The following is a 27,899-nucleotide window of genomic DNA, read 5'->3' on the forward strand; positions in this document are numbered from 1 at the left end:
CTATTAGAGAGCCATACTCCTAGCACATTTATTTGTTCACCAACCCAAAAGTCACCCAAGTAGTTGTTTCATGGTTTTCATATGGAGTTTCATTTCTTAGGCATGATTAAACCATTGATCATGTGACTGAAATCAGTCTATAGTCACCACAACTCAGGTGGGGTGGTGCCAAGTTATATCTTCAAAACACACATTGGTTTTTCTGGCAGGGCCAATTCCTGCCTTGAAACTATCTAAGGATCCTCCATGAATCACCTCATTAGCATAATTTCTGATATGGTTGACAGGGGCTCATTATGAATAACAGACAGTCCTATCAAGAAGTTCTAAAGTTATTAGGAGCTCTGTGCCAAGAACCAAGGGCAAAGATGAAATATATTTTTTTATACCACACTGAGGCACAGAGAGATTAACTTGCCCATGATCGCATAGTTTGTGACAGCTAAAATTCAAAATTTTAAAGTTGTGTAAAAGTATACTTAAAGAAAATACCCTCAATGTTAAAGTGGTAGGATTATATTAAAAGTATTTTTAATATGGTTATATATGCAACATCATAGGAAATTAAGCCTTTAATTCAACTTGGAGTGGAAATGGTACCCCATTTGACAACCTTAAGTTGTGGAATATTAGGGCTGAAAAAACTCTTTGTAAATGAGGACCTGTGATCCACAGTATGAGACATGCCCCAAATCATACAGGGGGTTAATGACAGAAATAAGGCTAGGACCCATTTCTTGTTCTCTAATAAGTTGTCCATCTCATTTTTTAAGGTATCAGTTAGATGCCCCTCTGGTCCATGTTTATGTAGATTAGATAAGGGTATGGGTTGTAGCTTTCATTTCTGCTAACAAATCATGTCCTTTACCACTTTCTGATTTTTATGTAGGAACCCTCATCCCTTTTTATACCAAGCCTCAAGTTTTAGCTTAGAAAAATGAACTTCTCAGGTGAAAGGGCCAAAATGGACTTTGTAATTGATTCCCTGATCTAACCTTGGCCTCCAACAGGGGAAGAAGGTGAAATGAAGGTATAAATTTCCCTTTGCAAATCCTTTCCCCAAGTTACCTTAGTTACCAGAAAAAATTTTCCATTACAGGGTTCTGTGGACTGCCCCACTCTGGAGTTTGAATATGGAGATGCAGATGGGCATGCAGCAGAGTTGTCAGGTATGAAATATATGGGTCACTAGGAAGTGGAACAATAACCAGGAGGAGAGGAAGGTGCCTGTGATCTCTGGCAGTTTCTCTGGTCTCAGCAAGTGGCTGTTGAACAAAGGCTCTTCTCCACATTGCTTTTCCTCTCCATTCTCTAGTGGTAATTATCTCTGTGTTTGTTTTCATATTGTCTTTTGTGAATTCTCTTTGGCTATAGTGTTCTTTCTGCTCACCCTTATTTATTTGTTTTGGTACATTTTCAAATCAGTTTTTTCTCCACCTTCTTCCCATCAACTTCTCTCTCTTCATGTCTTTGCATGCCCATTCTTTCTGCTACCCTCTCTTTATCCCTTAATCTCGCTCTCTTTCTCTTAATCTTCTCTTACCTCCATCTTTCTCCCTTCCATTAATACCTGCCCCTCATGAAAATCTCAGCAATGTCTAAAGAAAACTCTATAGACAACTGGCCAGCTGAGCAAGACTAGCCATGTCACCTGCATCCATCATAGCAGAGCTCTGCCTTTGAATGTTTGTGAGTTAGAGTTAAGTGATCCCATTCTTCTTTCACTTTGGGCTGCATCTCTGTCTAGATTTTTAGCTTAGGGTAAACGTGACCTCACATTAAGAGCCTCAGTGTTACACATGTTATGAATGTTAGTTATTAATAAACGAGCTTCAGTGAAGATGGTACAGAAGTTAAATATTCTGTCACATGGAAGTGAGACTTGAAACATACTTTTTCAGAGTAAAAAGACAAACATTTTAAAAGAAGTTTCTGTGAATAAGCACAGAGAATAAATTTTGTCATGAGTGACAGAGAAATAGAGAACTAAGCTTAATAATGAACAATGGATTCAAATTCAGAATATGTATGTTTATATGTATGTATGTATATTAGAGAGAGAGGGATGGCCAAAGAACTGATGAACAACCCAGTAGAAGTGAACAAAGAATATGAATATGAATTCATAGAAGAGAAAACTGGTCAGTAATTATATGAGTATCTGGGGTGTAATTCAATGTTTTCCTAGCATGCAGTCACTCCCCAGCACCACAAAAATAAACAAACATATGAAAAGATGTTCAGCTTTATTAGTAAATGGGGAAAGGCAAAATAATGAGATATAACTTCACAGTAATCATATTGCAAAACTTAAAAGCCTAAGGTTGGTGAGGATGCAAAGAAATGAGCATTTTTCTGCACTGCTACGTATAGCAGTATGGGGAAGCTAAATATAAAGTTGGAAGGCAATTGGACTTGAACTTATTATCCTCCTGCCCCAGCCTTCTGAACCAATGGGATTACAGGCATGTACCACCATGCTTACTTAGATAAAATATTTTCAAACAGAACAATATAATGTGTTGTTTACAGCTGCATACAAGTCATATCTAATAAAATTGAAAATATAAAATCTATTATGACCCAGTAATTCTATTAGATATATTAGATATATATTCTAAAGAACCTTACACTTGGGCACAAAAAAATGTACAAAGATGTTTATTACAGTCTTGTTTATAATTCTGAAAAATTTAAATCAATCTAAAATACCCATCAGTAGGGGAATGGATAAACTATAGTATATCAGTGTTATAGTCTACTTGTCAGGAGCTGCTCTGGAAATAAATACCCTTAAGTCCTGAGCAAGAGATACTAAACAATTATTGCACCCCACAATAACTTGGGTTTTACCTCTGCTCAGGAGTAGGCGTTACCTCGTGGGGTTAAGTTACCCTCACCTGTTCCTTCGTAATCCTACCCCTTCTGCCTTCTTAGGATAGAATGTCCTAAGAAACAGCTTCCTCTCAAATAAAAGCCCACTTCAAAACTGCTCTCTCTCTCTCATCAGCCTCTTCTCTTGCCCCCCTTTTTGGGGAGCCTGAGGCCGGGAGCCAGGGAAAGCCGTCCTGAAGCTTATAAAAGGTATTCTGTGTCTGTGTGGTATTTTGCATCACCCCAAATTCACACAAGTGACTTTAGTTCAGCATGGGCAGCAGTCTACACTGTAGCCATTAATATAGTTGATCTGTATCAACATGCTTCTATATCAATAAATGCTAAAAACAAAAGTTGGTGGAAAGCAGTGACAGCACAATTTATACAATATGATACTGTTTTAGATAAAAACATTTTTGTACTTGGGTTTGAACTCAGGAGTACTCTACCACTGAGCTCCATCCCCAACCTTTTTTATTTTTTATTTTGAGTCAAGGTCTCATGAAATTGCCTAGGCTGGACTCAAACTTACTATCCTCCTGCCTCAACCTCTTGAGTTACTGGGATTACAGGTGTGTGCCACTAGATAAAATCTTTTCAAACAAAACAATATCATATGATGTTTACAGATATACACATGTGTAGTAAAAGTGGAGATGTGAGGGGCTGTGGCTGTGGCTCAGCAGCAGTGCACCTGCCTGGCATGTGTGTGCACTGGGTTCAGTTCTCAGCACCGCATATAAATAAATAAAATGAACGTCTATCAACATCTAAAAATTTTTTTTTAAAAAGTATACATGTGAAGGATACACACCAATTTTTTTTTAAAGAGAGAGTGAGAGAGGAGAGAGAGAGAGAGAATTTTTAATATTTATTTTTTAGTTCTCGGCGGACACAACATCTTTGTTGGTATGTGGTGCTGAGGATCGAACCCAGGCCGCACGCATGCCAGGCAAGCACGCTACCACTTGAGCCAAATCCCCAGCCCACACACCAATTTTATTATAGTGATTACTTCTAGAGAAGGGAATAAAAGACTGGGGAACAGTCTGAAGCAAATATAGCAAATTAACATTTGTTTAATCTGGGTAGAAGATACACAGGTGTCTTAAATGTGTTTTTACTTATCTGTATATGAAATCTTGAGATCTAAAACTTAAAAAATAAGAACTTTAAAAATCAAAGCCCAGTACCTAAGAGCTTTTGCTTATTTTTCTCCTATTCAAGTACTAACCAAGTCCAATTCTCCTTAGCTTCCAAGATCAAATGAAATTGGGCATATTCAGGGTGGTATGGCCATGGACAAGCCTTGTTCACATTTCTGACTGGGCTTGTAATGCTCTACTCATAAAAAAAATAGTGGCTGGGGTGTAGCTCAATGGTAGAGAACTTGTGTAAATTCAATCCCCAGCACCGCAAAAAAAAAAAAAGAAAGAAAGAAAAAAAGTAAGTCACAGTGAAATCTTTGCCTGCCTACACATGCCTGTAGTCCCAACTACTTGGAAAGCTGAGGCAGGGGGACCATTTGAGCCCAGAGGTTCAAGACCAGCCTGAGCAACTTAGTGAGACCCTGGTTCAAAAAATATATAAGATATATAATATCCACATTCTCCACTAATGACTAAACTATTTAAGATTCAGAGATGAGATTTACTTCTGGTCACTCCCAGATTCTGGAACTTGGGACTCAGAAGCTCTGACAAGGGGTTTCTTATTAGACAGCTGACTGAAATATAAAGGAATTTCTCTTTTTTGTAATTATCTCTGACAGGGGAGTGGGGAATAGAGATTTTAAGGAACTCTTGTTAATCACCTATTGATTTTTAAAATTTCAGTTTTTTATCTTCTATAAGACAAGGGTACAGGTAGAATGTTCTAGAATTTGTGTATTTATAGGAATGAACATTTTTATTCTCAAGCTTTCTGTATTTTATATTAGAGACTACTGTTAGTTAAATTAGGTTTTCCTGAGCATAATCAGCCCTTTTGCAACCATAACTGCTTTCTACATGGTTTGCTGCCCAGGTGGCTATGGACAGAAACCTAAACTTTTATACCTTTCAAGGAAACACAGCAGGGAGAGTGAACTGCCTCCAACCCTGAAGAGCAATCAGCAGGTATTTTTTTCAGTCCTTGTGCTGGCTTCCTGAACAACACAAGGATCTTGCCACTAAATTTCAGGAGTTGTATTGCCTTTCTTTTCTGTAGAGATAGGATAGTTCCATTCTGAGTTGACAAAGTAGAATGGGTGACAGCCCTAAGAAACAGGAGGGATGACTTTAAACCTTCTGTGCTCCAATCCTCCTCCTGGTCCTCACCAAATGTCGAAGGCTGCCTTCTCTGCTGCAGCAGCCAGCTGGCAGGAGGAGGACAGGTTTGATGGTTTAATCACCCAGGGACACAAGTGGCTATTTTTAACTGCTCTGAAAGGGAGGAAGCTGGCTCTGAATTGAATTGGACACAGGAATGTGTTGGAAGTTCAGCTCTTTCATGCCACCCTCTCCACCTTGCCCTCCCGCTTTTTTTTTTTTTTTTTTTTTTGTACTGGGGATTGGACCCAGGAATGCTCAACCACTGGGCCACATCCCCAGCCCCCCCCCCTTTTTTTTAATTTGGGAAAGGGTCTCACTAAGTTGCTTAAGACCTTTCTGAGTTGCTGAAGCTGGCTTCAAACTTGCGATCCTCCTACCTCAGTCTTCCCAGTCACTGGGATTATAGACATGCACCACTGCGCCTGGCCTCAGTCCCTTTCTTTAGGGTCTCCCAAATGTGACCCTGTTCTGTCTTTCCTGCTACAGAATTGTATAGCTACACTGAGAACCTGGAATTCACCACTAACAGGAGATGCTTTGAAGAAGACTTCAAGACTCAAGGTGATCCCAGACCCATACTCATAGAGACATGATTTTTTCCCTCCATGATATCCCAGTCTGATCTATTAAAAGGCTATAGCAAAATATAACTCTTCAGCTTCCTCCCCCATGACCATATACCCTTCCCTCTTGCACGTGGGATACAGGATTCTCTATATCTCAAATAAAGAGGTAATGGGGTAGAAGCGAGAGAATCTTGAGCTGGGCTTCTTTCCCTGGTATAAGGGTCCAAGAGAACAGAGGGTGGTAAGGCAAGGCTGGACTAGTGCCCTTTTGCCTGATGGAACCTCATGCCTACTTTAGTCTTTGACATTAATGTTTAACCTCTGCCTCTAACTCTGCCCCACTCTCAATAGCAATTTTTTGTGCCCACACTATGGTATCTTCACATCTCCATTTTCTTACTTGGTAAAAGGCAATTCAATTTTCAATTCAACAAATGTGTGGTGAGTATGTGTTGTATTAGATGCAGGAATCCGGGAGAAGATAAATTTTCCACTTCTACAAAGAAGTTATGGTTTATAGCAATGGGAAAGTGTATACAAAACTAGTTGAGTCCAAGAGAAAAATACTAAATGTCATAGAAAAATAAAAAAGAGTCTTTGACTGGAGCATTAGTGTAAAAGAGGTCATCTTGTTTCGGGCCTTTAAGGATGATTAGGAGTTAGGTATGGATGGAGATAGCAGGAACTCCTTGAGAAAGGCAGAAAAATAGGACAGAATAGGCTCTGTGTATGTGTAAGACTGAGAAAATTTTGACGATGAGGCTACAGAATGGGTTCAGCACAGAACATTTTGGGTCCTTTTCCTGTTCCTTTTTCTTTCTTAGCTAAATAAGAAAAACTTTGGGCTGGGGATATAGCTTGTAGGTAGAGCACTTGCCTAGCACATGTAAGGCCCTGGGTTTGTTTGTTTGTTTGTTTTCCCAGCACTACAAAACATAACAAATTAGGAAAACTTTTGGAAAAAAATATTTGTTAGGGGGTCTGAGGTTGTAGCTCAGTGGTAGAGCATGTGTCTCTCATGTGTGAGACCCTGGGTTTGATCCTCAGCATCACATAAAAATAAATAAATGAAATAAAGACATTGTATCCATGTATAATTAAAAAAAAAAGAATTGTTAGGGGCTGAGATCAGAGGTGCTATCAGGAGCCTTTCTGAGAAGGGTTGGCAATAGCCAATACTGTATGTATATGGTCTTTTATTCCCAGTGCAAGGGAAGGAATGGCTGGAATTGGAAGAAGATGCCCAAAAGACCTATGTGATGGGACTTCTGGACCGGCTGGAAGTGGTCAGTAGGGAGCGGCGACTGAAGGTGGCCAGGGCTGTTCTGTATTTGGCCCAAGGTGAGCACCGACTATTTCTAGAGACAAGTAGAGGCTGAGGAGGGAAGTGGAATGAGGCAAACTGTGCTAGGAAAGCAAGTTCCGCTTGCCTCTCAAGGACACATCTTGCCATGGGCTAGGAATAACCCACACTTATGAGGAAGATAAATTGGTGTCGGGTACTATTCTGGATCCCTTGGGATATGACCTTATTAGGCATGTCAGAATTTCTTATGGGATTCTTTTTTCCTAATTTGGACTGTAAGCATATGTGAAGATTACCAAGAGAGTCAGTGTGGTCAAAGCTGACAGTGTACCACCAGCTAAGCATAGAGATGTCTTTCAGTTGTTTGTAGGCCCCAACACTGAAGGAAGGCAAGGGTATATCACAGATCACACATGGACACTCTGCATGGTTTCTTGTTGACATTTTGAAGATTCAAGCCAACATAGCAACAGGAAGGGATGCTGTGAGTAATTTGGTGACAATTAGAACTAATTGAGATTAATTGGGGAACTCTTCCCAGAAGAGACCTGTTAGCTAGGTGTTGGAAAGGAAAAGGAGATAGATAGCCTACCTGGAGTAGTGAAAATAAGCCCTGAGATCATAAATATAAGGATTGTTAGCAAACCAACTAGTTGGGAAATTGTAAAAAATGAAAAATAAATGGAGAAGAAAAAAGATGGACATTGAGTAAAGGAAAAACTATAACAAATAAGGTGGTGCCACCCCATCTCTTGGGTTTGATGCTCTGACTAGTGGCCAATATGGAAGTATTTTTGCCTAAGGATATTCTCTGCAGCCAGGAAGTGTAGGTAATTAATATGCTTTCTGAGTCCAGCAGACCTCATAAAATGACTGACAGTAGTAAGTAGATGAAAAGCCTGATTATCTCACCCCTCATGGTTGGAATATTTCTGAATTGTTTTATAGAGTTCCAGAGCTTCCTCTGGGGTTGAGTGTTTTGGGCTGCCTTCTCTATCTCATTTCTCTACTCCTCTACTGATTTTCCCAAATAAACTACTTGGATTCAGTCCTTACTTATCTCAGGATCTACAACTGGGGGAACCCAAACTTAAAACTCCCTTGTTGAGTACTTTGGACCTAACTCTGGAGATTACCTCACCTCTCCCCTTACTCATTTGATAAAATTCTTTGGGGTTTTGAAGTTCTGCCCTACATTTGTTCGTCTATTTATTAGGCAGGGTATTAGAGAAAAGCCTTAAAACCATGGGGCAAGGTGGAAAGAACTGGGATACCTGTCCCTGCTCAACTTCTATGGCAATTGTCTGGTCCTTTAGGCACTTTTGGGGAATGTGATTCAGAGGTTGATGTGCTACACTGGTCCAGGTACAACTGCTTCCTGCTCTATCAGATGGGGACCTTCTCGGCCTTCCTGGAGCTTCTCCACATGGAAATCGAGTAAGAAACCTTAGGGGAGGGGCTGGCCTAGATAACCCTCTTCTTTGATGGTACCTCATGTTCTATGATGATTTCCTTAGTAGAGACACCTATAGGAGCTGGGTCTACTCAGCTCAAAGCTCACTGAAAGTTCCTTTCCATCTGGCCATTTCCTAATATTCTGTCCTCCATTCTTGAAGTTGTGTTCAGCCCCAGCTTTTGCCCCAACTATAGCTTCAATCCTGGAACCTATCCTGGTTGGGCTCCTTTTTTATCTAAGAACTTTTTCATCTCAGCCAAATTCTGGAATTCATGAAGGAAGCTGTTCTACCTTTATGAACATGACCCAAGAGGAACAGGACCAATTCTTGTCATTGTGCCCAATTCTTCCTAGAGTTTATAGCTCTAGCAGTGGCTTTATCTGCTGCTACTACAGTCACCCCTCATTTTGTCTCATGTCTGTCACCCACCAGTTTAGATGGGGTAAAATCTACTTCTTATTCATCAGGTATTGCTTAGCATCTGTTTTGTGTCCAGCACAGTGCAAGGAAGGCATATTGGGGATCATAAGAATGATATCACAGAACCCACCTTGCCTGTCTTCACCACAGATGAAGGTTTGCTGAGGACAAGGGAATACTATGAACTCACTTACTTTAGACTAGTGTTATTAGCGGCTGCATAGCCAGGGAATGACAGATGTTCTTGTTTATGTGTATGATAAGTGGGAGCTTAGGAAGAAAGTAGGCCTTATAGATTCCTGTTGTCTTCCTCCTCCCCGGCAGCAACAGCCAGGCCTGTAGCAGTGCTCTTCGGAAACCAGCTGTCTCCATTGCTGATAGCACAGAGCTCCGGTAAGTGAGACTGATGTGAGTTTGAGACAGGGACATGTTTAGCACCAGGTTACCCTTTCCCCAAATCCTACCACTAGGAAGTTGCCCTTTAACTAGTCTTCTTGGGTTGGACTCCCACTGGGGAGGTCTCCCATCTTTGGGGTCTCTGACTACAAGCTGAGAACTGTCTTGGAAACCTCATGTGACTCTTCTGTAACACCAGGGTACTGCTGAGTGTCATGTACCTAATGGTGGAAAATATCCGCCTGGAGCGAGAGACAGACCCCTATGGGTGGAGGACAGCACGGGAGACCTTCCGCACTGAATTGAGTAAGAAGTGGCTGCGCTCAAGAAAGGGTTGGAATGGAGTGCTAATGATGGAGGGGAAGTAGAACATCTGCCCAGGATAGGAACATAGTCTTTTTATTTTTCCTTTTTCTTTTTAAAATGAACATACTTTCTTTTGGGATAGATACTACATGGCAAGCATAAGGACTGGGCTTGATTGTCCATTCCCCTGTGTCTATGAGCGAGAACTAGTCATAACTTCTCCATGCCTTGTTTTATATGCTTAGAAGTGGGGATAGCTATCCTTTTCCCATTCCATGAATCCCACATGAAAAAATGAGTTAAACCTCTTTGAAAACTGAGCTCTTTTCAAATGTAATGGTCATCTAACAGGGATAGGATGTGAAGGCATATGAGGTTTGTTTGTTTGTTTGTACCAGGGATTGAACTCAGGGGCACTCAACCACTGAGCCACATCCCCAGCCCTATTTTGTATTTTATTCAGTGACAGGGTCTCACTGAGTTGCTTAGGGTCTCGCCATTGCTGAGTCTGGCTTTGACCTTATGATCCTCCTGCCTCAGCCTTCTGAGGTGCTGGGATTACAGGCATGTGCCACTGCGCCTGGCTTGCATGAGGTTTTTAAAATACATTTATTGATGTGGGAAAGTGAAATGTGTTCCACGAAATATCTCAATTCCTTCAGCCAGAAAGCAATATCCTCATAAATGCCAAAATAACTGTTTGGCATTTATCCACAAAGCATCACCCTAAGCTCTTGGAGTCAAGTCATTTTACCTCTATAGCCTCCCTTTCTGCTCTTGAGGGCCTTCCCTCTGAGTTTCACTAAGACTCATTCTCAGGACCAAAGACTCTGGTATTCTTCAGAATAGGCAAGCACTTTCCTTAGTGGGTTCAAAATCAGGGATACAGGGGCAGGGTTTCAGCTACTTCATCCTCACTTTCTCACTTGTCTTTCTTTATACTTTCAGGCTTCTCCATGCATAATGAGGAACCTTTTGCCCTTCTGCTCTTCTCCATGGTTACCAAGTTCTGCAGTGGCCTAGCCCCCCACTTTCCCATTAAAAAGGTCCTTCTTCTGCTCTGGAAAGTGGTTATGGTGAGTCGCCGATCCTTCCCATTCCATCTCATCAGATCAACAATGCCTAACCTCAATTTCTTCTAGTCTGATTCCAGGAGCTAGAGCTAGGCAGCAGAATGACCAGCTTTTAGTCAATAACTAAGAAGACGTGGTAACAAAGCCATCCTAAAGACATCAGATATTCTATATCAGAGCAGGTTACTGTTTCTGTTGGACAAATGGGAGATGCCACTCCATGAGCTGGAGTGTTAATGGCACCTTCCCTTTATAGAGCTAATGTTTCATTGAATGAATACTGGCTGAAAATTGGGAGAAATAGTTCTATTCATTCTAAGGAACCTTGGGAAATTCTGTGTCTCAGTTTCTTTAGCTATAAAATGTTGGGACTAATGCCTGCACTCCCTCCAGATAAACAAAGGAATTTTTTTTTTTTTTACAAAATGAAGTTCTGGTAAGTATATGATTGCAAGTATATTCAACTAATCTTCATCTCTGGCTCCCATTCCACAGGACTGCCTGATCAACATACCCTTCAGGCAGGCCTCATAGGGGGAACTGTCATTTGACTGCAGAAGAAATTAATTCTGTGGGCTCATAACATCTTCATGAGCCTCTTAAAAAGTAAGATTTAAAAAAAAAATCCAGGTGTGGTGGCATACACCTGTAATGCCAGCAACTCTCGGGGCTGTGGCAGGAAGATCACAAGTTCAAAGCCAGCCTCAAGCAACTTAGTGAGGCCCTAAACAACTTACTGAGATCCTGTCTCAAAAACTAAAAAAGACTGGGAATGTGACTCAGTGGTTAAGTGCCCCTGGGTTCTATCCCTGATTCCAAAAACAAATAAAAATAAATTAAAATAATTTATGAAAAGGTAAGCTCAAGTGGAAAATTTTTAATAAACCAAGATCATTTTCTGTTTTTTCAGGGGAGGCTCCCAGGAATTCCCTTTCTAACTTCTGTTTCCAACCCTGGATCAGTAAATAGGGTTTTATCCTGACCTCTGAGCTCCTTAGACTGAAATGGGAACCATGTCTGCCCCTTGCTGTTTTACTACTTCCTTATTTAGAAAGGAATCTGAAGAGACTGGAGATTTTGACTTTTTCTTTCAATCCATGTTTCCCTGACCTTACTATCTCTGACTTCCCGCCCTTCCTCTCTCTTCTCTGCCCCTTTCCTCTTTTAGTTTACCCTTGGTGGATTTGAGCATCTGCAGACTCTCAAAATAAAGAAGCGGGCAGAATTGGGCCTGCCTCCACTGGCCGAGGACAGTATCCAGGTGGTGAAGAGCATGCGTGCTGCCTCCCCACCCTCTTACACTCTTGACCTGGGGGAATCTCAGCTGGCACCACCACCCTCCAAGCTGCGAGGCCGTCGTGGTTCTCGAAGGGTATGGACCAAAGCATACAGTAGCACTGCAACACCAGGTGGCCAAGAATCAAGATTCTAAACCATTCTGGGTATGGTAGGAAAGGGAAGTAAATTACCTGGCTTCTGCTCCAGGTGGGCCCTGTGATCAACCCAAAACCTTAGAATCTCTACTTTGTCCTCTATACTCAGCCCTGACAGGCCCCTGTGCTGTCTTTGATGGAACTCTGTGATATCATATCATGGCCATGAGTTCTTCAGGATCATTGATGTGGGCCTCAATGAATGAAGTTCCTAAGCATCCTGAACATTATTTGGGGTAGAGTCCTGGGGATATGGAACCTGAAAGGGGCTACCAGCAAATTCATGTCTGAGGTTAGGTATTAGCATTTTTTAGTAGCAGAAAGATTCACTCTTGAGCCAGTCATACTCTTGTCTGACCATGAAAACACAAACCTACAGTCAAGAGATGACTAGTTAAGGTTTTAGGTATAGTGTACAGTCCTGAAAAAGTCAGAATAAGATACACCGAGACTTAGCCATGTTCCCATGAAAATATCTGCCTGACCTATCTGAGTCCACCAACTAAAGATAACAGAGCCAGACAGTCATGCTTAGCAATCCAATTTGCATTATATGCAGTGGAATTTTTTTGATCTTTGTTTTTTATTTTATAAAGTAATGCTTACTCATTGTAGAAATTTGGAACAAATATAAAAATGTGACAAAGGGAGGAAAGAAAAATCACCCACAACTTAACAACAAGAGGCAGTGACTGTTAACTTTTTGGCCTATTTCTGTCCAATCTCTTTCTATAACAAAATTTGAAATTCAGAACTTGCTTCTCTTGCCTAGAAGCAATCTTCTGTGCTCCTCTTCCTCAGTCAGCCAGCTGGAGTATGCTTACATAAGGCAAACTAATTGAATGTTCACTTCAACAGATCATAATTAGGAAGGAAGGTTCTGGCAAAAAAATTTAAAAAGGCATCAATGCTATCTGAAAGCTAAATAACTATAACTTTAGGATTATCTATGCTCTGTTCCTAGCCACATGGTTGCCAGAGGGCTGCTTGTCCTGGGGTTGGCTACTTAGGCTATAAGGTCAAGATAAGAAACAGAATGTTTCTCACATAAGCTGGGGTCCGATTCCATGTTCCCTAAAGTCTGGAAGGCTGTAGGAAGAGGGTGGCTTTAGACAACAGTGCTCAGGGTGAGATCTTAATGTGCTTTCCTCCCCCAACCTCCAGCAACTCCTCACTAAGCAGGATAGCCTCGATATTTACAATGAAAGGGATCTTTTCAAGACTGAGGATCCAGCCACAGAGGAGGAAGAGGAATCTGCTGGTGATGGAGAACGAACCTTAGATGGAGAGTTAGACCTGCTAGAGCAGGACCCTCTGGTGCCACCTCCACCTTCACAGGGACCCCTCTCAGCTGAGAGAGTGGCCTTTCCCAAGGGCTTGCCCTGGGCCCCAAAGGTCAGGTAGGTTTTATTACACCAGGGACCCTGAGCTTTGGAGTTTCAATGACCAAAGGTCCAAGGCAGAATACTTTTTTTTTTTTAATATATTTTTTAGTTGTCAGTAGACCTTTATTTTTATTTATTTATTTATTTATATGTGGTGTTGAGGACTGAACCCAGTGCCTCACACATGCCAAGCTAGAGATCTACCACTGAGCTACAACTCCAACCCCTGGAGTACTCTTTTTTCAATGCTTTTTAATCTGGCCTGACAGTCGGAACTTCTGGATTTGAAGTTCCCTCTGTTGATTGCCATTGTCCCCCCACTGCTCCAAGCTTCCAGTTGGAGGGGCAAGAGCCCAGAAAATTTCTTTCTCTCAATGTTTGCTTTTCTTCCCTTTTCTGGGGTTGTTCTCTCTACCATCCTCTTAGACAAAAGGACATTGAGCACTTCTTGGAGATGAGCAGGAACAAGTTCATCGGATTCACCCTGGGGCAGTAAGTGACTCTGTGGTCAAAACTGGCTATAAAATGGTTCCTAGGGGACTAGAGGAGCAGGTGGCTTGCAATGAGGGGTGTTTCAAGTAGTCATAATGTACCCTAGAACCACCAGGCCCCAGTTACTACTTTGCATTCTTTCTGTGGAAATTTTTCCTTGGGTTCCTTCCAGATTCCTCAAAGAACTCTTGTGTTTTTAGTGAGGCATAGCATCTTGAATTAACAAGTCATTTCCCAACTGGGCACAAATTTACTCATGAGGGTGTTAGATTAGATGAAGAAGAGGAGATTATGGTCATAACAGATCCAGTCTTCCCATGTTTCCTCACTATCATGAAAGCCTCCCACTGGCCTCTACAAAACCTAGAAGGCTTTGTTATTGGGGTTTTAATGTCAAAAGTGTCTTTGGGCTGCATACCCTTTAAAGTAGAAACCTATCACTGCCAGACCAAGCGAGTCTCCAAGGAATCTCCTAATTTTCAGGAAAACTTCTGTGTGCCATTGTTATCTTTGTGTTCTGAAGCAAGATGGGGGAAGCTTGCAGAAGAAAGTCCAGAGTATCAGAGGTAGATGCTGAAAGTGGCATTGTCCCTGTGACTCCAGGATGCATGGGTAGTTTTCTGTTATTTTTGAAGCTTATGGTTTGGTGATTCTGGCCTTTCACAGGGACACAGATACCTTGGTTGGATTACCCAGACCCATCCATGAAAGTGTGAAGACCCTAAAGCAGGTGACCAGGGTGGGCTCTCAATCTTCAGGGATAGGGAGCCATCAAGGCAAGTTGAATTACCAGGGTTTGGGGTACTGGGAGGAGCTCTTCTACCAGACACATTCAGGACCTTCTCCATTTCCCCTGCAGGCCTTTTGGCCAAATAGGGAAAACCAAATCCCTTTCTACTTATCCAGTTTACTACATTCAGATAGATGAAAAAGTTTTCCTTTCTTCCTCTCATTCCTTTTCCCTATTTCCATTCTTCTCTTTCTTCCCACTCCTTGCTTCCTTTCCTTTCCTTTCACTTTTCTCTCCCCATAGGTCCGCTTACTTTCAAAGGCCCAAGATTGGGTAGAAATCTGCTCCACATCTATGTGGGTGTCAGCACAGAGTACGGAGTCACCATTCCATACACACATGCATGGCCATCAAGACTCTCAGGGCAGTGGTCTAGGGGCAAAAACCTGTTCTTGGTTTCCCTTAGCACTTTGTTTGAAGGTAAATGCTTAGGTATTTGCTGTTCAACAAAGGTAGAAATATGTCATACATAAAAACACTGTTTGTGAAGCACTTTGATCAGTGCTGCTGATACCAAGATTAATAAGACTCCTGCCTTCAAAGAGTTCATCTCTTTTTGGAGTAACAGACCCACAGTAGAACATTTCCTTGTTAGTGAAGAAGTTAAATAATGTGATTGAGGCCTTCAGTCCTTGTCTTCTTATCTTCACCAGCACAAGTATGTCTCCATCGCAGATGTGCAGATCAAAAATGAAGAAGAACTAGAGAAATGCCCCATGTCTTTGGTGAGCCAAGGGGGTCCTGCACAGGAGGAGGGAAGAAGGGACTCTGTCTTCAGTACTGTTACAGAGCATATATGCATGCATTGATTTAGCTTGTTGGTCTTTTTCTGAGTGTCAGGCAAGACCAAGTTTCTGCTTCCATGCCATTTTAAAGTTTGGGAAGAAAGTAATGAACAGGGCTGGGGATATATAGCCCAGTGTGTATATAAGTAGAGTGCTTATCTAGTGTATAGAAGTCCCTGGGTTTAATCTCCAGCACCACCAAAAAAAAAAAAAAAAAAAAAAGGAGAAGAATGGATAATAATAAATAAATGAGGCTATCAGAGAATGATAGATACAATGAAGAAAATTTAAATAGGATAACATGATAGAAGCATCTATAGTAGACTACTGTAATATACAGGTATATTTTGTAGCTTTTTTTTGGGGGGGTGATGCTGGAATTGAACCCAGGGCCTTGTGTATGCAAAGCAAACCTTCTACCACCAGGCTACATCCTCAGCCCAATAGACTACTTTAGATTGGGTAGTCAGGGTAGGTAGAATAAAAGAATGCAGTCAGAGACTGGGCAGATCTGATGTTGAAAAGATGGTGTGTCTTTTTGTTTGCTTCTGTTTTCTTCATGAAGCATGGAGTAGGGTCAGAAGCCATTGAGAGATTATGGGCAAGGGGGTTTGAAGACAGGGAAGAAGTTAGGAAGTAGGCCTTTTGGGGAAGAGAAAGGCACACCTGCCAGGATTTCCAGGCTTTGTTGAATGCCCATTTAAGACTTATGTCCAGTAAGCCTTAGCTGAGTAATGTAGGATAGAAGGGGCCCAGTCACTCCACCCTGCTTCAGGGTCTCATGGCATTGATCCTTGCCCTATAACAGAGGGGCCTTCATGGAGGAGGGACTGTATTTGCCAAAGATGACACTGAGGTCTAAGCAGCCTTTTGAGTACCTGCACCCCCATTCTGATAAAGACTAAGTTAGGGTCATCAAGAGGTCAGACATGCATGAAGGGCCTGATCAGAAAGGAGAAAGTGATATTGGTAAGACTAATGAAGAGGGAAAAATTAGTTTTCATCCACCTAAAAAGCATCCTTGTTTTGTTTTCTGGCTCTCTGGCTATAGGTTACTTAACTCCCTTACTAATCCTCCCTATTGAGCCACCTACCCCACCTTTCTGCCTCGTAGAGCATTCTAGAGCTCTCCATTGATCTCAGAATGGGGTATCTTTTCCCAGGAGTATCAATAGCCTAAGTTAAACCCATGTTTATCCAGAGTGGTTCTGTGTGTGTCCAGCAAAGTAGTAGTTTGAGCCAACTCCTAGGTGGGAGTTTTGACTCTTGATCTGTCATGTGACATGGAAATAAAAATTCTAGATAAGTTGCAAATAATGAGAAAACAAGATTCTTAGACTGTTGGGATAGGAAGAGGCCTCAGAAGGCATCCAGGCCAACCCACTGATCTGATTGAAGAGAAAACTAGGGCTCAGGGAGGAAAGGTCATTTATCCATGGTCATATAGCAAGTCATTAGCACAGCCAGGATAGCAACCTAGATCTGACTCCCACATTGATGCTTTTTTCATTCTGCCTCTTATAACCAAGAAAATGTGGCCTTTGGTTACCCAGAAAGTGGCCTGGATAAACTATGTGTTTCCTGCCATAGGGAGAAGAGGTGGTACCAGAAACACCATGTGAAATCCTTTACCAAGGCATGCTGTACAGCCTCCCCCAATACATGGTAAGGAGATGGCTGGGCCAGAACTGCCCTTCTCTGCTGCTAGAAAGAGACAGCTAAGAACCATTTCAGACTGAGCTGTCCATCGTTTGAATTTTTTCCTGAGGCTTTGCCCCACATACAGAGCATTCTCTAATACATTAGAATTCTGAGCCTGTCTCAGAGCTCCTCTCCCTAGTCCTTCTTTGGGAGGAGTGGAGAATGAGATGGGTTCTGTATAGAATGCATTGAGGGGCCAACCTTCTAGGTAAGTACCAGAATCCTGAGATCTGCCACTATCTGTCATGTCTTAGAGATCCTCAGGCTGGGAGTGGTGATAATGCTGATGGTTTTCAGAGTTAGAGAAGGAAAAAGAAAGGCAAAGTTGGGCTTATGCCTCTTCCATCTTATTTCTGTGTGTTGCCCCTCCCACTTTACTTCTTCCATTCTCCCCTTTGGAAAGAGAAATCTTAGAGCTAAACTGTATGTAAGCTCCCTTCTGGCTTCCTCTTTAGTCTCACAGGCAAACCTCAGGACTGGTCACCTCTGCACTTCTGGATGCGGGGGAGATTTGGTCACAGAAAGAAGAACTTAAGAGAAATGCTTAAAACACTTTTCATTGTGCTGGTGAGGGGTAGAAGAAATGTGACTTCTCCTTTTCTACTTCCCAGATTGCTCTGCTTAAGATTCTCCTGGCTGCAGCCCCAACCTCCAAGGCTAAGACAGACTCTATCAATATTTTGGCCGATGTCTTGCCTGAGGAGATGCCGTGAGTACTCCCACTGGGGCAGCTGCTAGATATTATGTCTTGTCTGCAAGGCCTCTCTGTCCTACCCCACCTTATTAACACAGGGATTGTCTTCAAAGAGGTCTCTCCTTTCCCATCAGTATCCCCTTTTCCTGCAGGGCTTTCTACTGTGCTCTATTTAAAAACCCAGCACTGGGGGGTCTGATTTCAGTGCCAGTTATTGGCTGCCTGAGTATGTGGGTGGACATTGCTGAGGGATGAGTTTGCCAAAGAGAGATATGGCAACAAAGAGATCAGTGGAGCTTTTCTCCAGACAAGTTTATAAGTGGGAACTCTGGGGGTTTTCCTAGCATAGAAGTTCAAGTTTTCCAGGTTCTGGCTCTCTTGTGTATCATTGTATCTGACCCAAATCCCTGTGTTCTTATAGCCCTCCCTCCAATTGGGGCTACCTTCTACACTGACTTCTTTCTCCATTGTAGCATCACTGTTCTCCAGAGCATGAAACTAGGCATTGATGTGAATAGGCACAAGGAGATCATAGTAAAAAGTATTGCTGCCCTGCTCCTACTACTCCTCAAACACTTCAAACTCAACCATATCTACCAGGTGAGCATCTAGGAGCATTTCTCCACAGTACTTTGAGTGTTTTCCTGGCCCTGGTGAAGGACACAAGGGCCCTTATAGTCCCACTAAGCATCTTTTGACTTTTTCTTTTTCCTCATTGAGAGAACCTAGTTTTTGTTGTGTAAGCTTGGGATAAGGATATAGAGTGGGATGTGGGAAACTGCCCTAGAAAGATACAGATGTCAGTGTCCTTGGAAAGATAGCTCATGGTCATGGATAGAAATTCTTAGGAACATGCCCAGCCAGTTCTGAAACAATGTAAGTCAGAATTCAAATGTTCCACAAAAAGTGGGGGCAGTAAGTTGACTGTACTTTTCTGTATGTAAAGTAATTTGAGTTGTAATTCTGAATAAGGCACTGTTCTGATTCTTAAAGGCGTTGAAGTCTTGTAAAGAATACAGATATAAATAGCCAGTTGTAGAGTGATAAGTACTGTGATGCAGGTAAACATTAGCTGCTATGGAAATACCTAATCCAACTTGAGACAAAGAAGAGGTGACTTCTAACCTGAGTCCTGAAACAGATGTTAGTCAGTATATGGGAGTTGTCAGGGAAGGAGGACAGGAAGCAATTCAAGCAGAAAAGCTAATAGGTCCAGAGGGAAGAGAGCAAAGTTCTTATAGAAACTGTAATTAAATGTTGCTGAAGTTCTGCCTGAAATAGGGGGAGATGAACACAGCCTGATGATACATGAACCATAGGAGTTGGCAGGGACAGATTGTAATAAGTAGATTGCACACAATTACTGGGTACCCATAATGTGCCTGGCACCCCTAAGCTTGTGTAGGGCCTCACTTAATTCTCTCACCCCTATAAGGAAGGTCTTATTTTATTCCTGTTTTATGGGTGAAAAAACCCCACAAAATTAAGAAAAGCTAAGACCCTGCTTCGTTTTCCCATGGAGGCATTGTTTGCCTTGCTAAGGAGTTTGGACTTGGTCCTGTGGGCATTACCAAGATTAGTGATAAGATGGGGGCTTCCCACCTGGGAGGCTATAGGGAGGAGAGGAAGCTCATTCTTGCCCAGAGGCTTTTTCCATTTTCCTCCTAAGAAGTCAGAATCAAGCTTGCTGATAGAAAGTAGGTCCTCGGAGTATAAGCAGGCCCCTGCAGACTTTATGACCATGGCCCTATATGACTAAAACAGAGTATCCTTCCACTTTAGTACATTCATGACATCTTTGGGTGTGATAGGGTGTTCTGGTTATTTACACTTCTATTGATGTTTGCTGAGAAGCAACAGGGTTGGGAGGAATAAGAGTGGGTAAGAGATGGTATTCCCAGCAGAAAGAGAACAGAGAACTATGGATGTGTGTTTATGTCTGCTTCTTTTGGTGGGTGGTATGTAGATAAATAACTGGACTGGTGTGCAGCTTGATAGGCCTTGCCATTGTGTGTCAGTGTGGGTGAATCCTTACAGGGCCTGGACATAGCTCAACCTGAAAAAACTTTCTGCCCTTCGATAATGGATATGTGTTGGTTCCTCTGTCTGGGGCTTTGGAAAATACTCTGGGTCAGTTTCCAGGGAGAAAATATTGAGCAAAAGAGGGAAGTAGTTATGATACAAGCTTACTCCCCACTTCTGACCACATACGCAGGGACATTTTGCTTGCTGCCATTTTGCTGATGAGGCAGAGCTAGGAGATTGAAAACACAACAGTTCTCAACCCAGTTTCTGTACTGTCCCAGGTTCTAGCTTCTTCATCTGTAGAGAAATTGTTTCTGATGCTTCTCGGTATATCATAGACAAAACCCAGGGTGACTAGTCCCATAACACTGCTCTTTTGACCAATATACCTCACTAGGTCTACCTGGACACAAACGCTATGGAAGTTCAAGAAGGCAAATGGAGCCCCCATGTTCTAGTGCTTATCCCATCAAAGACATCTTGGATTTCTCAGTGCAGTGTCTGTTGGCTGAAGGGCCATTCATTCATTAAAATTCTTAACTGATATTCTAAGTACTAGGAATAATGTTGTGTACCAGACAGACTGCAGCTGGAGCCACATTCCAGTGGTTCATTTGCTTACTATGTGCTGTCTCCATCCTGATGGAGTGATGCCAGCAGTTGCCAGGAGTAAGCTGCACCTGTCCCTGCTATATCAATCACAGTTGAAATTATGAGCCAGAGGTTTGGTATGGAAAACAGCTCTCTTAGGGAGCCTTCTTTTCCTGTTAAGCTTAGGAACAAATCTCACAGTGATTCTATTTATGTGGAGTGTTTTTCGCTCTGGCTTGTTTACATTTTGCTTTTGGTCAGGAGCTTACAATACATTGCAGGTTGTCCCTCTCCATGTAGGATGGGCTGGCAGAAGATAAATGTTATCATTTCATAGAAAGGAAGACTGATAACACAAGTAGAAAGTGGATATTCTTTTTTCTTTATTCGTCTTGATTTTGTTCTGTTTTGCTTTTGGTGCTGGGGGTTGAACCCAGGGCCTCACACATGCTGTACCACTGAGCTGTACCCCAACCCCAATATTCTTAGGAATGGATACCAAATGTGTACTTTTCTCTTTTTTCATACATACCTTCTATTTTCCCTGAAGTCAGTAGCTCTTTCTGCTTTGATCTTTTAATTCAGTTTGAATATGTATCACAACATTTGGTATTTGCCAACTGCATCCCTTTGATCCTGAAGTTCTTCAATCAAAACATCTTATCCTACATCACTGCCAAAAACAGGTATGGACTCTTGACAGGTTTATTTCAAGGAGCTATCTTGGGGTGGTTGAAAAATCTATATCATGTCTGTACTGTTCAGTTTTCCTGGTGACCCTAGTCCCTCCTGTCTTGGAGCTGTCCCTATTAAATTTAATTCCCCTGAAGTGTTAGCTGATGTATAGTTTGGCTTCTTGTATTATAATAGTTTTGAAAACTATTGAATTATAGAAATGAAGCTGCAATGATGAAGTTTCTGTAACGAAAGGACCTGTGGCAAAGACTCAGGAGATTTTTTTTTTCCTTCACTACAACAAGCAGTCTGGCCATCTCTGATCTTTGTATAAATCATGTTGAAGCATCTGGAGCAATCACACTGCTTTGTAAACCATCAAGTGTTAAACAATAGGCCTTTATTTAGGTAGATCAATTTGTAGTTTAAAAAAAATAAGATATTTTCATATTAATTATTTCATTTAATCTCCTCAGCAGTGCTGAGAGATATTATAAGTTTATTTCTCATTAGGAGCCAAATTCAGACAGGTTAACTGACTTGATCAAGACTACAATGCTTGTGAGTTCTTAAAGTAAGCATCAGGCAGGATCAAAACAGGATTTTCTATGAATGTAGTTTGCCTTTCACCCCTTTAGTCAAGCTAGGATTGGGGAATTGCACCCTAAGTTTGCTACTTTCATGAGAATTGGAAACATGTTAGTAGAATTTACCAGAATTCCTCTACTAGAGGCTAAATTCTTAAAGTAGAAGTAAAGGGGCTGCTGTCACACTTGAGGTGACTAATGAGGGAAGGACTAGGAGAGGTTGTCTCACTAGTCTGTCATACCACCTGAATTCCTTGAGAGGCAGTTCTTGTTTGTAGTTTAAAATGCACATACACCCTCCACCACAGAGCCTGAAACCATGAGACCTGGATTCCTGACCTGGATCTGCCATTTGCTAGCTATGTAATCTTAAGCAAAATACTTTGTTTCTCAGAGCCACATATTTGCATCTTTAAAATGAGAATACCTCCTCTAACTATATAATAGAGCTTTTTTCCCCCTTTTTTTCTTTTTGCAGTCCCAGAGATAAACCTAGAACTTCATACATGCTAGGCAAGTGCTCTACCACTAAGCTACAGCCCAGCTCCATAGAGCTTTTTTAAAGAAAATATTTTTAGCTGTATATGAACACAATATTTTTATTTTACTTTTTTTTTATATACTGCTGAGAATCAAACCTAGTGCTTCACACATACTAAGCAAGTGCTCTATCATTGAGCCATAACCCCCCCCAAAGAGCTTTAATAAGCATTAAGATTAGTGTATATGAAAGTGCTGCTTTAAATATTGTTGCTTTGGGGGGAAACACTGGAGAATGAGTTTTGTTCTAATTACATGGAGACCTCTGCTCTGGTCTTTTAAAAAATGGTACTTAAGATATTCTTGTGGGTTATCAGGGAAAATGAAAGTGTAGATTGGGCTGTGTCAGTGCCACAAATGCATGAGGGCACCTATGTATATCAGTCAAAACTCTTGGTTATAAGTAATCCATTCCAACTAGACTAGACTCATGCATAATAAGGAGTTTATTAGAAGAAAACAAGAGGTGTTATCTTGAGGAACCTAAGTCAGGGCTGGGGATGTGGCTCAGTGATAGAGCTCTTGCCTAGCAAGGCCCCAAGTTATATCCCAAGAACCACAAAAATATATTTAAAAGTAAAAAAGGAACCTAAGGCAGGAATGGAGCTTTGGGGCTGTGGTTTGGTCTATAGTGTGGTGAGCCCAGGAAAACTTGTACCTCCATCTGTGGACATGAGGGCTATACTCCATTCAGACTCTCTCACTGATAGATTTGTCTATCTACTGCTCAGATGACTTGGTGATATATGCCCACATGAGCTGAACATGTCACAATGCCATCTCAGAGACTGAATGGACTTTCAATCCTTATTCAAGATTGCCAGGGTTAGAGATCTAACTATGGCTGGGGAAGTATAGAACCTGAATGTCCCCTCCCCAAGTCCATGGGCCTGAAAAGAAGAGGTAGACAATCTACAAGGTATCCAATCAGGTTCTTTTATAATTCAAAGAATGGTAGTCACAGTCTACAGCTTTTGCTTAGGTTACCCTAGACAAAATGGTCCTCTGGTGTAAAACCTATATGTTTTATTTTAAATGATCCCTTAGAATTTAGAACACCCACAGCTCATCATTGAACAGTTCTCTTATGGCTCTTTCAATCTAGATATTCTAGATGCTTGTAAGTTTCTTTGATATTCCCTTAGGCTAGAATTCTATTCAGTGAGAGATTAGAAATAAATTGCATCTTTGATTTCCTGCCCCCACTTCCTAATCACCAGCACCTATTCTGCCATGGGGCTTTGTCAGTGGAGCTAGTTAGACAGGTAGATGAATGTTTATCCTAATAGGGCAATACAGAACTGGAAACTCTGGGAGAATCCAGAAGAGTGAATCAAGATGACAGATAGATTCACTGCTCTTTTCCTCCCCTCTCCTACCTTGCCTCTCCTAGGTTATTTTGGCCTAGATTTTTTAAAGATAATGATAAATATTTCCAACCAAATAAGTTGTTTCCTTTTTTATATATGATTTGACCTTTGATGTGTGGAGGCAGGTCTAAGAAACCCCATATTTATATTTCTTATCCCCTGCTTTGCCAACATCCTTTCTCATTTTGAACTGCACTTACTCAGATAGATTGGTATTTAAAACCACCTTGAATATCAGATTGAGCATCAGAGCCAGGTGCAGTGGCACACACCTGTAATCCCAGTGGCTCAGGAGGCTGAGGCAGGAGGATCAAAAATTCAAGGCCAGCCTCAGCAATTTAATGAAGCCCTAAGTAACTTAAGTGAGACCCTCTCTCTAAATGAAATATAAATAGGGCTGGGGATGTGGCTAAGCACCCTTAGATTCAATCCCTAGTACCAAAGAGAGAGAGAGAGAGAGAGAGAGAGAGAGAAAGAGAGAGAGAGAGAGAGAGAGAAAAAAAACACATACCCAAATTCTGCATTATACCAGTGGAGGGAGAAAAGGAAAGAAATAGAACAGTCATTTGTTGAGGGACTATGCTTCTGTCATCATGTGGTGACTTATTTTCCTTCCTGCCTCATGCCTGCTTCCCAGGCTCACCAAAGAGCCTGTAGTTTTCTTGCAGTTCCCCACTGTTGATTTTAGGAACAGATGCTCTTACCATTATTGATCTATTTGACTGGCCCTGCTGCAGGAAGCTGCCCTTGCCTCAATCTTCCTTTAGGAGTGATGTCTATAGTCATTCCCTAGAGCTCCTGGCTTTCAGAAAGATCTGGTGAGAGACATTAGAGAAGTTTTCATTTCATCCTCACATCCTCAGATTGTTATTTAGCGAGATGGGTTTGGGCAGCGTCTCTGGGAGCAATTATATTCATGTATGCATTTAAATGCAGAGGCACAAGTGCGCTCAAGTTTACTTATTCCTTAAAGAAGCAAAGAGAGCTAAGAAAAGAGACTCCCTTTCTGCTTTAACTCTACATCTGCTAGATAGGGCCAGCCTGAAAAAAATTCCTTGGTTATTCTCATGACTAAGGAGAGAAAACTGGAGGTGGGGTTTCCAGTACCAGTGCCCTCAGTTCCACCTGAGGTCACTAAGCAATTTTGGAAATGGATGGAGCCTGTTGGAGAAAAATAACTCCTGCCCTTTTCAGATGCAGCCATTTCCTGCTGTTGCCATTTACCTAAATCCTGTCCTTATCTCTGTATCTTACAGCATCTCAGTCCTGGATTACCCCGGCTGTACCATCCAGGATTTGCCAGAGCTCACTACCGAAAGTCTGGTAAGCCTATGGGGATTTAGTAGCCTTTGAAATTTCCAGGTGGCAAAAGCTGGCATTTGCTCTTTCATTTCTTCTCCAGTCCCATAATGTCCTAGTTTGGGAGTCTCAGATCAATGAAGGCATATTGGCAAGTGTGTAGAGGCTGTAGGGGTTTAAGAGCTGCTGACCCAGTTGAGAATGATTTGGAAACGCTGAGCTTAGCATTTTTTTAGAGAAAAGAGCCAGTGAAAAACACTGAGGAGGAGAAGGAATTTAGAAAGATAATGGGACTGAAATTCAATGTGAACATCTATGCTAAATGGCAGAATTTCTACTGAGCACAATTATCTTCTTTCTGCTATAGCCCATTTGCTTCTCATTTTCATATTAGTTATAAAAATCAGGGCATGTACTTCAGAAAATACCTTGCCTCTCTGAGGCAAAAGTCAGTATAGCCATAGAAGGATATCCCAGAAAGTTCCTCATTCTGGAAAGAGCTCTAGGCTAATCAGAAAAGTTCCTCTGAGTTATTCTGAATTCCCTGCAACTGACTGACCAAAAAGTATATTTAAAGATAAGTTGTCTACCTCATCATTTATTGCCACAGTTCTTTAGAATACTATAGTCCATAACCTTATCCTATTGCATTGTAATTACTTATCTGCAACTTTCTCAATTTGATGGTAAACTTCTTGATGGGGGGATAACACCATCTTTATTTTTATGTCCCTAGAATCTAGCACTATGTCTGGTACATTGAAGACTTCAATAAATGCTAAATGATTGAATGATGGTACCCATGGGTGCTACAACCCTTTTTCCCCCCAATTTTAATACCTGAAAAATGTTGAGTCAAATAAGTGTATTATGCAAAAATATATTTCTGTGGTACAGGTTTTATGACCCTTAGGAGTTTTGCCTGGAGGGGACCTAAGAGCCACTGACCCAATTCCCTTATATTTCAAAGATGAGAAAACTGAGTTCCCAGTAGATGAAACTGTCTGCTCATAGAGTACACTCCTCACAGCTAACAAACCCCAAATTAGACCTGAGATTAAAGACCCTGAGGATACCAATCTAGCATATTTTTGCCACCAGTACAGAGATTCCCTGTCTTATTTAGATGTGGTCTCGGCAGCTGGAAAAACTGGAAACTTTTTACTCCTACAGAGAAATAACAAATTGTCTAAACAGCTTATTTACATGATTATATTCAATCTTTAAAACAACTCTATGAGTTTGATATTACTATTTTGTAAATGGAGAACTAACTGCCAAGACATTACAGTGGGAAATAGCAGAGTCAGGATAAAGACATGCATCCCTGCCATTCATAGTTGAATGAAGGATACATTTTATACAAAAATAGTGGTACACAGTAGCAATAAAATTCTGTTAGTAGAGTATTTCAGAACAAAAAGCCAGTTTTTAGGCTTGAATTTTATTCTTTGATACCATTCCAGCTGTGTTGATTCATATACAGAAATTGATGAGAACTATATTTTCACATCAATTGCAACTGACCTTTTGGAATATGAGCATAAAATTATCGAAATGATTATTATGCCTTCTTAAAGACTTTATTATTATCCAAGAGTAGGTGAAAGCATGAGGCATGTATCCTTTTTTTTTTTTTCCTAGCAGTATTAGGGATTGAACCCATAGGTGCTCTACCACTGAGTTATATCCCTAGCCCTTTTAATTGGCGGGGGGGGGGGGGGGGGGGGGGGGGATTGGGTACTGGAGACTGAACTCGGGGGCACTTGACCACCGAGCCACACCCCCAGCCCTATTTCATACTTTATTTAGAGATAGGATCTTACTGAGTTGCTTAGGGCCTTGCCATTGCTGGGGCTGGCTTTGAACTCGAGACCCTTCTGTCTTTGCTTCCCAAGCCATTGGGATTACAGGTGTGCACCACCACACCCGGCTCCTAGCCCTTTTAATTTTTAATTTTGAGATGGGGTCTTGCTAAACTGCCCAAACTGGCCTCAAATTTCCAATCCTCCCACCTCAGTCTCCCAAGTAGCTAGGATTATAGGCCTGTATCACCACACCTGGCCATTGATCCTTCTTAATTAAGAAAAAAAAAAAAAAGTCATGCTAGTCCTTTCTGTGGAACAATAGTGGCACCTGGTGGTTTTGTTTAGTAACCACAGACTTTTTTCTTCTTATTTTTTAAAAATTTTTTTATTAATTAATTTATTTATTTTAATTAGGTATATATGACAGCAGAAGGCATTTTGACTCACTGTACACAATTACAGCACAACTTTTCATTTCTCTGAACACAACATAGCATTGCACCGTATGTGCAGTCATACATGTACCTAGGGTAATGATGTCCATCTCATTCCACCATCTTTCCTGCTCTTTTTCTCTTGAATATACATTGCAAGTATATTCCCTGTGCCCAGTCATGGCCTTCATTGATTAACAAGTTTACCCACATGGGATCTCAATATAATGATTTATCTAAACTGACAACTTCTGTACTCAGAAAAAACGCTGATGTTTATAAGAGTAAAATTTTATCTCTTTTTAAGTCTTAACAAATTGAAAGCACAGAAAATGTACTGGCTATTTAAGTATAGGATTTATTTTAAACAATATCTCAAGCATATAGATACATTATTTTTTTGAAAAATAAGGATTTTATATAGTTGTTTCACTTGTCATAGTAAAATTTGTGTTCACAATATGACTTTATTAAACATTTTTTTGGTGGTGCTTGTGATCAAACCCAGGGCTTCATGCATGCTAAGCAGGTTCTCTACAACTGAGCTATATACTTCAGCCCCCTTAAACATTCTTGA

General features: G+C 41.3%; 1 protein-coding gene across 2 annotated transcripts in view; it reads left to right on the top strand.

The window, feature by feature from the left end:
* Positions 1–27,899, top strand: part of Strip2 (striatin interacting protein 2) — a 44,993-nt gene that overhangs the window by 4,160 nt on the left and 12,934 nt on the right. Inside the window, exons 2-18 of one of the 2 annotated variants that reach the window (XM_005331113.5) lie at positions 1,100–1,169; positions 5,676–5,750; positions 6,962–7,096; positions 8,378–8,498; positions 9,263–9,331; positions 9,534–9,640; positions 10,589–10,716; positions 11,882–12,085; positions 13,311–13,546; positions 13,958–14,023; positions 14,690–14,753; positions 15,467–15,538; positions 17,189–17,263; positions 17,911–18,008; positions 18,467–18,593; positions 21,195–21,295; positions 25,038–25,104. In XM_005331113.5, the coding sequence (XP_005331170.2) occupies positions 1,100–1,169; positions 5,676–5,750; positions 6,962–7,096; positions 8,378–8,498; positions 9,263–9,331; positions 9,534–9,640; positions 10,589–10,716; positions 11,882–12,085; positions 13,311–13,546; positions 13,958–14,023; positions 14,690–14,753; positions 15,467–15,538; positions 17,189–17,263; positions 17,911–18,008; positions 18,467–18,593; positions 21,195–21,295; positions 25,038–25,104 (1,815 nt within the window). The remainder of the gene's footprint in view (positions 1–1,099; positions 1,170–5,675; positions 5,751–6,961; positions 7,097–8,377; positions 8,499–9,262; positions 9,332–9,533; positions 9,641–10,588; positions 10,717–11,881; positions 12,086–13,310; positions 13,547–13,957; positions 14,024–14,689; positions 14,754–15,466; positions 15,539–17,188; positions 17,264–17,910; positions 18,009–18,466; positions 18,594–21,194; positions 21,296–25,037; positions 25,105–27,899) is intronic. The other variant, XM_078040504.1, reaches the window with a different exon arrangement.

The sequence above is a fragment of the Ictidomys tridecemlineatus genome, chromosome 2 (assembly GCF_052094955.1).
Source record: "Ictidomys tridecemlineatus isolate mIctTri1 chromosome 2, mIctTri1.hap1, whole genome shotgun sequence".
In the NCBI taxonomy this organism is placed as follows: domain Eukaryota; kingdom Metazoa; phylum Chordata; class Mammalia; order Rodentia; family Sciuridae; genus Ictidomys; species Ictidomys tridecemlineatus.